The sequence below is a fragment of the Typopeltis vanoorti genome, chromosome 18 (assembly GCF_054136105.1).
Source record: "Typopeltis vanoorti isolate ZY-2024b chromosome 18, IOZ_Tvanoo_1.0, whole genome shotgun sequence".
NCBI classification, from domain to species: Eukaryota; Metazoa; Arthropoda; class Arachnida; order Uropygi; family Thelyphonidae; genus Typopeltis; species Typopeltis vanoorti.
In genome coordinates, this window is record NC_143566.1 from 104,498,176 (window position 1) to 104,511,825 (window position 13,650).

Here is a 13,650-nt window from a genome sequence, read left to right on the forward strand (position 1 = left end):
CAGGTCGCTAGACTTGAAGGATTTTACTGCGTTTATACGCAAATCGATCAATATGAACGTGTAAGATATTTACGTCATCATAGACTCGCTCGATGAAGAGCAGTCACTTATCTTCATAAATAAGCTTCAAAAAAGTTCAAGCTTAAATGGCCTGTAAGTATGATCGATCCTGACATCATCATCATGGACTCGCTCGATAAAGGGCTGGCAGTCAGCTTTTTAAAGACATTTTTTAAAAATTCGAGCTTGAATGGTCCGGCTTCCTAAATTTACATTCTTTACCCGGGGCTGTTGATGATGAAAATGAAGGCACTCCTCAAATGGAGAAAAAACGTAATCTAGTGGTCTCCGCCTCTACTCCTCCTGATCAAGGAGATATTCACGTACGAAGGAACCGCAAAACTCTTGCCTCGGAGCCAACAAATGATATTGGCATGAATGAAGATGCTCCCAATTCAGATTCCTCTGCCTCCCCAATGAAAGGTGCCCCCAATCATCCTAAGGGAAAAGTAGAGATAGACAGCCTTAAGAACCATCATGGCTAACATGCAGATAAACTATTTCACTGCCAAAAACATGGACGAGGGCATCAAAATTCAGCCCGCCACGGTGACAGACTACAGAAATGTAACAAAAGCAATGATCTCCAGAGGTATTCAGTATCATTCCTTCTCACTTACCTCGGAAACAAATTTGAAAGTGGTGCTCCGAGGAGTTTCCGAAGACATTGACCCAGATGAAATAGCTACTGACCTCAATCTACAAGATCTACCTCCTATAAAGGTCAGCAGAATGTATAGATCAAACAAGACCCCTATGCCTCTAATTCTTGTGGAGGTCCATAATATTTAGAAAAACATATAGAACTTAAAATCAATCTGTGGGCTTTAAATTAAACCAGAGTCACTGAGGAAAAGAGCTTCTTCTGGGCAGTGCCACAGGTGCTAAAAGTTTGGCCATGCCCAGAAGTTGTGCAAAGCTCAGTACAGATGTTTAAAATGGCGAGACACACCCCACAAATACTTGCAGCACGTCAACAACCGCCTCGGCTAAGTGCGCTAACTGCGGCAGCCCTCAACCTGCTAACTATAGAAGGTGTATTTACCACCACAAAAACAGGCAGACTGAGTCAATCAGTAAATCTACCTCGTTATCTAAAACGAGAACGCCAGAAACTCAAGCTCATCAGTCCCCACTAGTTCCAACAGGGCGACAGGTGCTCACCCACCATTAACTGAGCCCCCCCTCCCCAAGAAGATGAACCTTCAACATCAAACAAGTACATATGCCGATGTGGCCCGCTCCAAAAAGACAGTTCATGACCAGAATCTGCCTAATCCACATTCAAATATAACAGCCATCATCACTTCTCTTGCAAATATGCTGCAGGATTTGAGCAACCCAAATCCATCACAAAGTACTATAAAAAGATTTTTAGAGCAAACCCACTCCTTTTATCTGCACTCTCTGAAGTACAGAAAAAAACTCACCCCAGGTTCTCTAAAGATTATTGCTTGTAACACAAACGGTCTCAAAAATAAAATACTAAAAATACAAGAATTCAATGATAGATATATTATTAATTAATAAAACGCACCTGAGACCTGCTGACAACCCCAAAATTCAGAGGGTACCAGCTTTACAGAAATGACAGACTTCAATATAGACGTGGGGGTACACTATCCTCATCAAAAACTACATCAACCATCATTCTGCAGCCAACCCTACAACTACTAATCTTGATTCACAGGTATCAATGTCATCACAAACTCCGTCGGAAACCTAAAAATCTACGCTATTTACAACCCACCATCAAAAACATTGCTGATCTCAGATCCGGATGCCATCCTAGGAGTTAAAGGGCCGATCATTATCCCCGGAGAGTTAAATGCAAACCATCCTGCCTGGAGCAGTAAATCTATCAACAAGAATGGATGGACGCATCCTGTTTAACTACTCAAGTTCTAATTGCGCAGATGTGACTGGGGCCTCAGTACCAACTCATCACAGTCTGATTGGCTCCTCTGACGTCTTGGATATAGTTCCCTGCGGAATGTTAAATTACCGTACAACCTGGAATCACTGAACGAATTATCCTCAGACCACAACCCTATTCTGCTCCAACTGGGTAATCAGAAGAGACAGACCCCTTCGCCTAACACCTTCATATCTTGGGGAAAATTATCCAAAATGCTCCTGGACTGCATTGGCCCTGTTCTTCATAATAACTCCACGGAAGAAGTCGAATCAGCAGTTAATAAACGTACTCATCAAATCAACCCTTATCATCTATCACCTCAAATTCAACTGCTTCTAAGCCTAAACGACTACCAGAAGATATCGTGAACTTAATCAGGGAAAAAATAACTTTACAAGACAAAACGTTTCTCAACAAACTGAATAGTAGTTCAGTGAGAGATGCACTTAAAGCCAACAGAAACAAATTATGGGAAGACAAATTAGCCTCCATATCAACTGGTGATCAAATCATCTGGAAACTGCTGAGAAATATCAAAAACAAAAATAAATCTCTTCCCTTTCTCAAATCTGATATAGGCATTGTTCACTCGGATGCTGAAAAAGCCGAAACGATAGTTAAAAATTTAGAAAAGCAGTGCAGCCCTTCATGTGATAACCTAAATTTCAATCATATTTATAAAAATCACCGTCACATCAGAGACGTGCTAAAACAGTCTTATACCCGTACCACTCAAACTCCTAACTACTTCTCCAGCTGAAATTTATGACATTATACAGAATTTAAAGAATAAAAAATCTCCTGGGCCTGACGACATTCCTAATAAAGTTATTAAACTGCTGCTCCGAAAGGCAATTGTATATCTTGCAATAATAATAAATGCCATGTTCAGATTCAAATACTTTCCCTCTGCATGGGAGTTGGCAAACGTGTGCTATTTATAAGCCTGGCAATGATCCATAGCTGCCTCAAAGTTATCGTCCCATCAATCTGATTTCTAATTTGGGCAAAATTGCAGAAAACGTTATCTTTTCCAGAATTCAAGTCCCTGTAAGCAAATGAAACATCCTTCTTACACAACAGTTTGGCTTTCGCCAGTTTCACAGCACTACTCAACAAATCCATAGATTGATTGAGTTCATTACTACAAGCTACAATTGGCACCAATAACCGGAGCAGTTTTTCTTGATTTAGAAAAGGCATTTGACGAACTATGGCACTTTGATCTACTTGACAACTGATTTTAACCGATATTCCATTGGATCTGGTCCACCTAATAAAGTCATTTCTTAATGGCAGACGAATACATTTCAAATTAAATGACACATTATCTACCCAGCAATGGATCTTGGCAGGAGTGCATCAAAGGTCCCTTCTGGTACCGGTACTTTTCTCGATTTACATGGCGGATATTCCGCATAATCCAATGTCATCTATCATTGCCCTCTATGCCGACGACACAGCAATACTATCCAGATCTCTTAAACCGCATCTTGTTACCAAGAAACTGCAAGAAAACCTGCTGAAATTAGGGCACTGGTTTTCCAATTGGAGATTGCAATCATACCCTCAAAAGAGCACTGCCATGCTTTTCGCCAAATATTCAATATCTCCTAAAGAAGACATCTTCCTATTTAATATCAAAATTCCCTGGAATGCAGAAGCCAAATATCTCGGTGTACTACTGGATAGAAAACTAACCTTCAGCCCACATAGAAAAGCCTCATGTACAAAGGCATCAAAAGTCATAGCACAGCTTTACCCTCTTATCAATAGGAATAGCAAGCTGGATACCAAAATCAAATTGCTCCTCTACCAGTTGATGATTCGTCCCACTATTACTTATGCGTCCCCATAAGTAATAATGGGACGCATTATTAAATCCTTAAACTACAGAAATGCGCCATGGTATATCAGAAATGTTCAACTTCACCGGGACACAAATATCCCTTATATCTACTCTTTCCTGCAATCTTTAGCAGTAAAGTTCTTCTCAAAATCGTCTTCACATCCAAATGAACTAGTTCAACAAGCAGCAAACAATGATGACTTGGATTTCTTCAAATATAGGAGATCTAAGGCCATCCTAGTTCCTAACAAGGATCTATAACTCGCACCCACTCGGGCAGAGCACTTAGCTCATAAACTTTCCCCTACTCAGATAACAGGGATTATAAAAGCATTTTTCTTCACCCTTATAGTCAGCAACGTTCTGCGTTCTGCTAAGATTTAATGTTTAAAGTATATTATTTGCGCATTTTAGATGTTTAATTAATTTTTAATAGAAATAAAGCATATCATTATATTTTAATGATAATTTTATTATAATGATAATTAAAATGATAATTTAAATCCTAATATAATATATAATTATATTATATTAGGATTTAAATTCTATCTAGTCAGTAAATTGTATATTGCATTCTACCTTTTTTTTTAAAATTCGCAGTTTAATTTTATGTAAGATATTTACGTTCACTATACCTAAGTGTATGGATATTATCCAACATATGTTAAGATGATTTACTGAAACCATCAACTGCAAAACCTTATTTTTAGGTCTTTCATAAGAAAAACAATCAATTAATTGATTATTGTTCTGGTAGTTCTTATTTTATTTAAATTTTTTAAAAAAAAGTGGATATCGTCCTAATCTTCTTAATTCAGAGACTAGTTCTAGCACCATCCTTTCTTTTTTGAAATATATCTTACTAATTGTCCTCTGATAAACAATTTCAGCAAAGTTTACTTTAAAAATTAATGTAGTAAGGATAGATGAATGTGGATACCAAGAAACATACACTTTAAATACATAGTAATAAAATAATAACAAGTTCTCATGAAACACTGTTATATATTAAACTTTCTTTACGCTAAGAGGAATTCTGTGTCCCACAAAATAGGCAAATTCACTTGGTTTTGGCAAACCATTGAGCCTAACATGCAAAATGAAAGTATGATATATACTTATTAGGATTTAAGACCACGAGATGGCGACACTTGTATACCGCTTTCTCTCCCTTCACTGAAAGCCTTGATTAGTTGATAGCCTCGATCCCAGATGTTGCTGACAGCTGAAGGGTGGAGAGTGGCTGCCTGTCGATCTTCCTAAATTTAAACTTCAAGAGATTGGCCTATTCCTTTTGTAAATAAAAAGCATTATAGGATTTTTTTATAAATTTAAATATTAAATAAAGAACAATAATATTAAAATGTTATCTAAACTATCCTGAATGAGGCACCTCGATAAACTAAACTACAAATAATTGCATGATATTCAGAATTCAATATATGCACTTGACCGTGATTAAAACTTTTTTATTACAGGAAAATCCCAAAGGCAAAAGTTAAGTGGAATATTAACTACCGCATTAAACACAGGTAAACAACAGCGTAGCATTTCAAACCATTGTTACTATAATTTGTCAACACCCTTATCACATCAATTATTCAGTGCAACTAATTTGCAGGAGTGATGAATACAAGTTTGTAGGTGTAGATTGCGCGTGGTAATTATCTCTGCTCTCTGTACATTCAATAGTAGCTCTGTGGAGTGCAGAATCATCTGTTTTTATCTCAAGAGACAAGCGAGAGTGTTACAACAAGAAATCTTACTTAGAGTACATTCATTTGTGAATCCTCCCTGCACGCTCTCTGATCTCCCCTCTCCCCCCTCTAAAGCGTGCTTTGTTTTTTCCTCAGAGACTTGAAAGGTCATGACATCTGTGACAGGAATATATTATGGTCGCTGACGATGCCATTGTTGAAAGAAAATAAATAGCCATATGAGGAAGAAATAAAAATGACCATACGTGATAATTATTTATTTATTTATTTTAAAACGTTGGATGTTTTGTATGCAATATGCCCTTTACAACATAATAAACATACAAGCAAACAAATAATAATAATAATAATAACTAGAAATTTCTCTCCACCAAGCTAGGTGTACGCACCCTACACACATCTCTGTCATGGTAAATCTGTAATCAATGAACACATGGGCTTTTGTCATCATTATTTGCAGCTGGGGATTGTCGAAACCTGTCAACGTATCTCACACATGGTGACAGATTTATAAGAGTCGCGATTGAGGCTATGACTGTAGAAAACAAACAATAATGAAGTCAGCTTCCTTCACGGAACAAAAAAGAAAAAATAAATAAACATTTCTAGTATTTTATAGATGAAGTTTCATAAGTTGGACTGAAGTTTTAATTATCCTTTAAATATCACGTTATTCTTTAATTATTACTTAACTATCATTGCATGATACTTAAGTAACTGAATGATGATAGTTCGTTCAAAAATGAATTATTTATTAAATGCAAATGAAGAAATAAAGAAAGATCAGGTTAGTAGTCGTAAAGGTTATAGAGAACATCTTTTGAAAGATCAAGCCCATTTAATTATAGGTGAGCTCGATACAAATAGGGAAGATAAATTCTTATTGCTTGATATTGTTAACTCATTAACCTAAGACAAAAAAAATCATTGAGTGGAATGATATTTTGAGTAACATTCTACATTACCGTTTCGTGAGTTAAAATTAAAACATTAAAATTATTATCTGTGAATGATTATTTTGCCATTCTCTAAGAGGAAAAAATGAGTACATGGAAAGTGGTGGTGCTCATTTATCTTCATAAAATTAATATATATATATATATATTTTATATATATTTTATATTATATATATATATATATATATATATATATATATATATATATATATATATATATATATATATATATATATATATATATATATACAGGGTGTTCGGGATAAATTTGACATATTTATAATTAATTATATTTTTCCGTAAGTTACATGTATTAACACACACTTCTCTTCATTTAAAAGTTTGGACCCTTCTTCATTCATATACAAGATGTCAGAAAGGATGGATAGCTGGAACCCACCTGAATCATGGAAGAGAATAACTTGTATCATGATGATTCGTGCCCGCCATCAAAATAAGGATATTACGACTGCTGCCCAATGCTCCCTGAATACAGTAAAAACAATCAGGCATGAACTAGAGACTTGCAATGGTGACTACGAGGATGTAGCAAGAAGAAAGATCCCTAGCAGACGATCTGATTGCGTTCGTACAGCAGAATTCCTCGCAAATCTGCAGGAACAGGTGTTGAAGAACCCTGGCATTGGAATTCGGGCTTTGTTCGTGGAGTTGCTAACTGTAGTCAAGCCCTGGATAACAAGGGTAGCCAATGGTAGGCCGTATGTATGGCAGCAGGATTCGGCCCCTTGCCACACCTCTGGGAAAAGTCAAAAATGGTTGTCTGAAAATTGCTACGACTTCACCAGTCCAAATGTTTGGCCTCCAAACTCCCCAGACCTTAACCCCATGGATTATTTTGTATGGGGCGCAGTTGAAAAAGACACCAATCGCACTTCCAGTAATACAAAAGCCCAGTTAATGGATAAAATTAAAACAGTTTTTGCGGCCCTTCCCAGGGAGACTGTAGCATCAGCTTGTTCGAGGTTCCGAAGCAGAATTGAAGCTGTGATCGATGCTAATGGTGGTTATTTTGGGTAAATCTTGTTGATAGTATTGTAATTAACTCTGCCTGTAATGTTTTTTTGTCAATTCATTAAATTTAATAGATACAAAGAAGATTTTCTTTTTCCTTACGAAACTGTCAAATTTATCCCGAACACCCTGTATATACCGTCAAACCCCTTTTTACCACTTTCCAAGGGACTGATGGAAAAAAGTGTAAATAGCAGGAAATGAAAAAACCATTAAAAATACTAAAAGATGACTTACTGCTATTATGTGAGTCTACAGACTAGATTATAAAATTTAATAACTGGAAATAAATAATTTACAATTACTTACATTTATCTATTTTAAAAAATCTTTAATTGTTGATTTTTGATTTTTCTGCACTCTTATAAGTTCCACCTGCCTCTCCACAGTGTATAAGGCATTAAATGCTCCATCGTCTCCTGATGCACTTGCAATATACCGCCTCAAAATAGAGATTGCTTCCTTAGTAGTGGGGACGGTAGGTTCTTGACCACAGTCTTCTTCAACCACTTCTTCCTCTTCTTCACCAAGGTGGTTGGAAAGGATGTCTTCTACACTTGGTACCATTGATGTGATCACACCAACATCAACATAGTCTTGAAATGAGGAAGACTCATCCATTACATACCAATTGTTGGGCTCTGACATATCTTCTTCTTCCACCTGGAGTTGTTCCTCCTCTTCCACAAACGTAACTCCTGCCTCCCGGAAGCAGTTGGATATGGTTTCAGGAGTAGCATGCATGCAACCATGCTTTGACCACATAATGCATGGCATCAAGGATTGATATGGTCATTTGTTTTGGGTCCATACCATTATCATGCATGAACTCAGCTTTTTTCAACAAGCAGTTTTCTATATTTCCATTTGAATGCATGGATGATGCCCAGATCTAATGGCTAAAGCTCACTTGTACAATTAGGGGGAAAGAACACTAATCTAATGTTTCTGAGCTGCAGATCTTTAGGGTGTGCAGAACATTTGTCTAGCAGTAGTAGTATTTTGCGGTGATTTGCTCCCATTTAGCATCCAGAGCATGCATGGTGGATGTGAAGATGCTGCTGGTCATCCATACTTCTCTCCTTTAAAACACAATGTTTTACCTGGAAGAATGTTCTAAAAGAGCCCAGTTTCATCAACATTGAAAATATTTTTCGGTTCGTAGGCCTGAATGAATAAGACTCTTTAGTTCATGTTTCCACTGGTTTACAGTTTCCCCTGCAACACTATTGCTTTCCCACACACTTGATTATACACAATATTGTGACGAGTCTTGAAACGATCAATCCATCCATTTGACGCAGTAAAACCATTAATCCCCAAACTCGCAGGAAATTCAAGGGCTTTCGCTCGGAGTATAGTACCATCGACTGGAATACCCAAAGCTCTCGTAGAAACAAACCACTCCGCCACAAGTTTATGGAATTCATCGTATGTCGATGTACGGATATATTTTCGTCTTTTTTTTTGACATTGCGCCAGATTGCTTTGCATTGAGTTCAATGCTTGACCTGTTTTTTTACTATTGAGTTCAAAGTGGACACGGAGAGTCCACTTTGAACACAATTGTCATCTTTTCTTCTACCGAAATACATTTTCTGTCTTTTTTCTCCATGTTGCTAACATGGAGAAAAAAGACACCACCGCAACTTGAAAGCAACTTTCACACGTTAAATTACGTAGCAGAAATTCTGCGATATCAATTCGTACTGTGATTGAAAAATCACGGTATCACTCATCACTACATCACTGCTGCAAGAGTGCAAGTCACCGTGATGGCGGAAACGAAACTATGACCGAAAACAACGCCATCTGGAAACAGAAATGCGCAGATTTCCACAGAAATCGATTTGAGTGAGAGGAAATCGATTCGAAAATCAGTGTTGCCACCCGAGGAAAAAACGCAAATCACGGGAAATAACGTCCACATTAAGTTGTTAATGGCGGGAAAACAATATATCGTAAGAATAGGCCTTAAGACGGGACCAACGGAAAATGACGTAAATGGCAGGAAAACGTAAATATATATATATAATTAAATATATATATATATATATATATAAATACACACGGTATGAAAATTATTAAGACAATAATTTTATAAAAGGAGACTCCGTAGCTCAGTCAGTATAGACAAAGACCTAGGTTCGACGATTCCCGTCTGTGACGTGAGGAACCTTTAGTTTTATACTGACTGAGCTACGGCGGCTCTAATATTAGAATTTGATCTGCATTATAAAAATTGAACAGGATGATCTTTATTTGAAACGGGTATCATTTTGTATAATAAAATATTGCTAAAGAAAATTCATATCTAGGAAATTAGTATGTATTATAAATAAAAAACATTTCAAACATTATCTTTAGCAAGAGATGCTATTGAAATACCTCCCACAGGAGATTTTCATTCAGATAACAATCATTAATGTAGTAAGGGAAACATGCGGCGAATGATACGGTAAGAGGAATCGACCGTGAGATGTGGTGATTAATTAATACCCTTGGAGGGTAATGGGTGGCAATGCTGTAGCCAATCAAGTTCTAACTGAGGCTTCGATATTGCTCTTACCCTTCTGCCATGATCAGAGCTTTAATAGCTCAATAACACCTTATCCTTACACTGTCCTCTACAGATAACGGGGATGATGAAAAAAAAAAATATATATATATATATAGTTATTAATATATATATATATAGTTATTAATGTAGAAAGTATTTTTACCTTGGGTATAAATATGTTAAAGATACCAAGTAATTTTAAACCTGGTTTTACTCCATTTCCCAAGTAAGCAAACAGACTAAAAGTCAAGTTTGCGCCTGCAATTGATGCAAGTCTAACTGATCCCACAGGTAGTGCAGGACCAGGGCAACTCGTGGCAAAGGTGGAACAAGCTCCGATCACTAATCTTAATATTTACCCTTAATGCCAAAACACATCTCCAAGAAGGGGATGTATGGCCCCTTGCCTTTAATACAAAACATCATACATCCCCTTCTTGGAGATGTGTTTTGGCATTAAGGGTAAATATTAAGATTAGTGATCGGAGCTTGTTCCACCTTTGCCACGAGTTGTCCTGGTCCTGCACTACCTGTGGGATCAGTTAGACTTGCATCAATTGCAGGCGCAAACTTGACTTTTAGTCTGTTTGCTTACTTGGGAAATGGAGTAAAACCAGGTTTAAAATTACTTGGTATCTTTAACATAGTTATTAATATATATATATATAGTTATTAATATACATATATATAGTTATTAATATATATATACATAGTTATTAATATATATATATATATAGTTATTAATATATATATATATATAGTTATTAATATATTAATAACTCAATAACACCTTATTCTTACACTGTCCTCAACAGATAACGAGGAAGATGAAAAGCATTCTTGCTTCGCCCCTTTAAGTCAGTCCTTTATATATATATATATATATATATATATATATATATACAGGGTGTTCGGGATAAATTTGACAGTTTCGTAAGGAAAAAGAAAATCTTCTTTGTATCTATTAAATTTAATGAATTGACAAAAAAACATTACAGGCAGAGTTAATTACAATACTATCAACAAGATTTACTCAAAATAACCACCATTAGCATCGATCACAGCTTCAATTCTGCTTCGGAACCTCGAACAAGCTGATGCTACAGTCTCCCTGGGAAGGGCCGCAAAAACTGTTTTAATTTTATCCATTAACTGGGCTTTTGTATTACTGGAAGTGCGATTGGTGTCTTTTTCAACTGCGCCCCATACAAAATAATCCATGGGGTTAAGGTCTGGGGAGTTTGGAGGCCAAACATTTGGACTGGTGAAGTCGTAGCAATTTTCAGACAACCATTTTTGACTTTTCCCAGAGGTGTGGCAAGGGGCCGAATCCTGCTGCCATACATACGGCCTACCATTGGCTACCCTTGTTATCCAGGGCTTGACTACAGTTAGCAACTTCACGAACAAAGCCCGAATTCCAATGCCAGGGTTCTTCAACACCTGTTCCTGCAGATTTGCGAGGAATTCTGCTGTACGAACGCAATCAGATCGTCTGCTAGGGATCTTTCTTCTTGCTACATCCTCGTAGTCACCATTGCAAGTCTCTAGTTCATGCCTGATTGTTTTTACTGTATTCAGGGAGCATTGGGCAGCAGTCGTAATATCCTTATTTTGATGGCGGGGGCACGAATCATCATGATACAAGTTATTCTCTTCCATGATTCAGGTGGGTTCCAGCTATCCATCCTTTCTGACATCTTGTATATGAATGAAGAAGGGTCCAAACTTTTAAATGAAGAGAAGTGTGTGTTAATACATGTAACTTACGGAAAAATATAATTAATTATAAATATGTCAAGTTTATCCCGAACACCCTGTGTATATATATATATATATATATATATATACATATACAGACTACAGAGGGATAACAAAAATGATGGATAACAACAAACGTCAGTACCACACCTTCGCACTAAGCAGCGAAAGAAATCTCAAAGTTGTACTGCGCGGTGTCACTGAAGGCATTACCTCCGAGGAGATCGCGCCAGACCTCACCCAGCAGGGCCTAACACCAATCAAAGTCAGCCGGATGCTTAGATCTGATAAACGACCGATGCCATTAGTATTAGTTGAGATTCAGAACATGCAATGACGAATTTACGATATAACCGGGGTCTGTGGACTAAAGATAACAACAGAACCACTCAGGAAAAGGGCATCAGCAGGGCAATGCCATCGTTGCCAAAAGTTTGGCCATGCCCAAAAACTATGCAAAGCTGAGTTCAGATGCTTGAAGTGAGAAACATCAAACCATTACATGCACAAAACCAAGAACCACACCAGCCAAATGTGCCAACTGTGGAGGTCCCCACCCAGCAAACTACAAAGGATGCAACCACCACCCCGGAAATCACAGATGTACAAGATTCGTCCAACCTACCCCAATCTGGACCACTCAAAGCATCTCAGCTGACCAGTCTTTAAACAAACAAAACCCTATCCACCAAAGTCAGGAAAGGGCTCAACCTCCCACCAAGACCTATGCAGAAGCAGCCCGCCCGAAGGACACAATGCAGAGCAATCAAATAGGCTCCAACATTACAGCAATACTGACTGCCTCGTTAGCCACTATGCTGCAAGAATTCAGCAGAACAAACCCAACTCCATTCTCCACAAAGAGATTCTTGCAAGGAACTCATTCCATACTGACAGCACTCAACAATGAATAAAACAAAAGTAAAACCCAACTCGCTTCTAATTGCAGCCTGGAATACTAACGGCGTCTCCAACAAAACACTAGAACTACAGGAATTTGCACTTAGATACAACTCTGACATAATACTAATCAACGAGACCCACCTGAGATCCTCTAACAACCCAAACGTGAGAGGATACACAATGTACCGAATCGATAGACTCAGCACCAGAGGGGGAGGCACTGCCATCTATATCAAACCGTACCTCCACCACAATGCCATATCCAACCGACAGACTACCAACCTGGAGACTACAGGAATACAAGTCCACACAAGCAACGCAGGAAAGTTGCAGGCAGCAAGATATATGCTGCCTGCAACTCACCAAGCAACCCTTTACTGAGAGCAGACCTGGATGCTGTCCTTGGCACCACATACCCCACCACCATAGCAGAAGATTTAAACGCCAAGCACACAGCCTGGTTCAGCACCACCAACAACAGAAGTGGATGCATACTGCACAACTATTCAACAAACTCAGTTGTAGTAGTAGGACCCACTGAGCACACTCATTACAGCCCTCATGGCAGATCAGATGTACTTGACATAGCTATCCTTAGAAATATCAGTTATCAATACCAACTAGAGACGATCAATGAACTATCATCTGACCACAGCTCAATCCTGATCAAACTTGGCACACAAGTTTGATCAAACTTGTGTGCCAAGATTGATCAAACTTGTGTGCCAAGATTGATCAAACTTGTGTGCAATCAAGATCAAACCCCCCAGCACACCTTCATATCATGGGATAAGCTAGCCAAAATCCTACCAAAATATATTGGCTCTGTACCGATCATCCACATACAAAAAAAGAAGAAATAGATGAAGCAGTGAGAAATCTAACAAACCAAA

At 37.8% G+C, this 13,650-nt stretch overlaps 1 protein-coding gene across 1 annotated transcript in view; it reads left to right on the plus strand.

Annotated features, from left to right (window-relative positions):
* The first annotated feature begins 576 nt into the window (after window positions 1-576).
* Window positions 577-13,650, plus strand: part of LOC150097018 (anoctamin-10-like) — a 155,530-nt gene continuing 142,456 nt past the window's right edge. Inside the window, exon 1 of the mRNA XM_090408111.1 lies at window positions 577-783. Within this exon, the coding sequence (XP_090264237.1) occupies window positions 577-783 (207 nt within the window). The remainder of the gene's footprint in view (window positions 784-13,650) is intronic.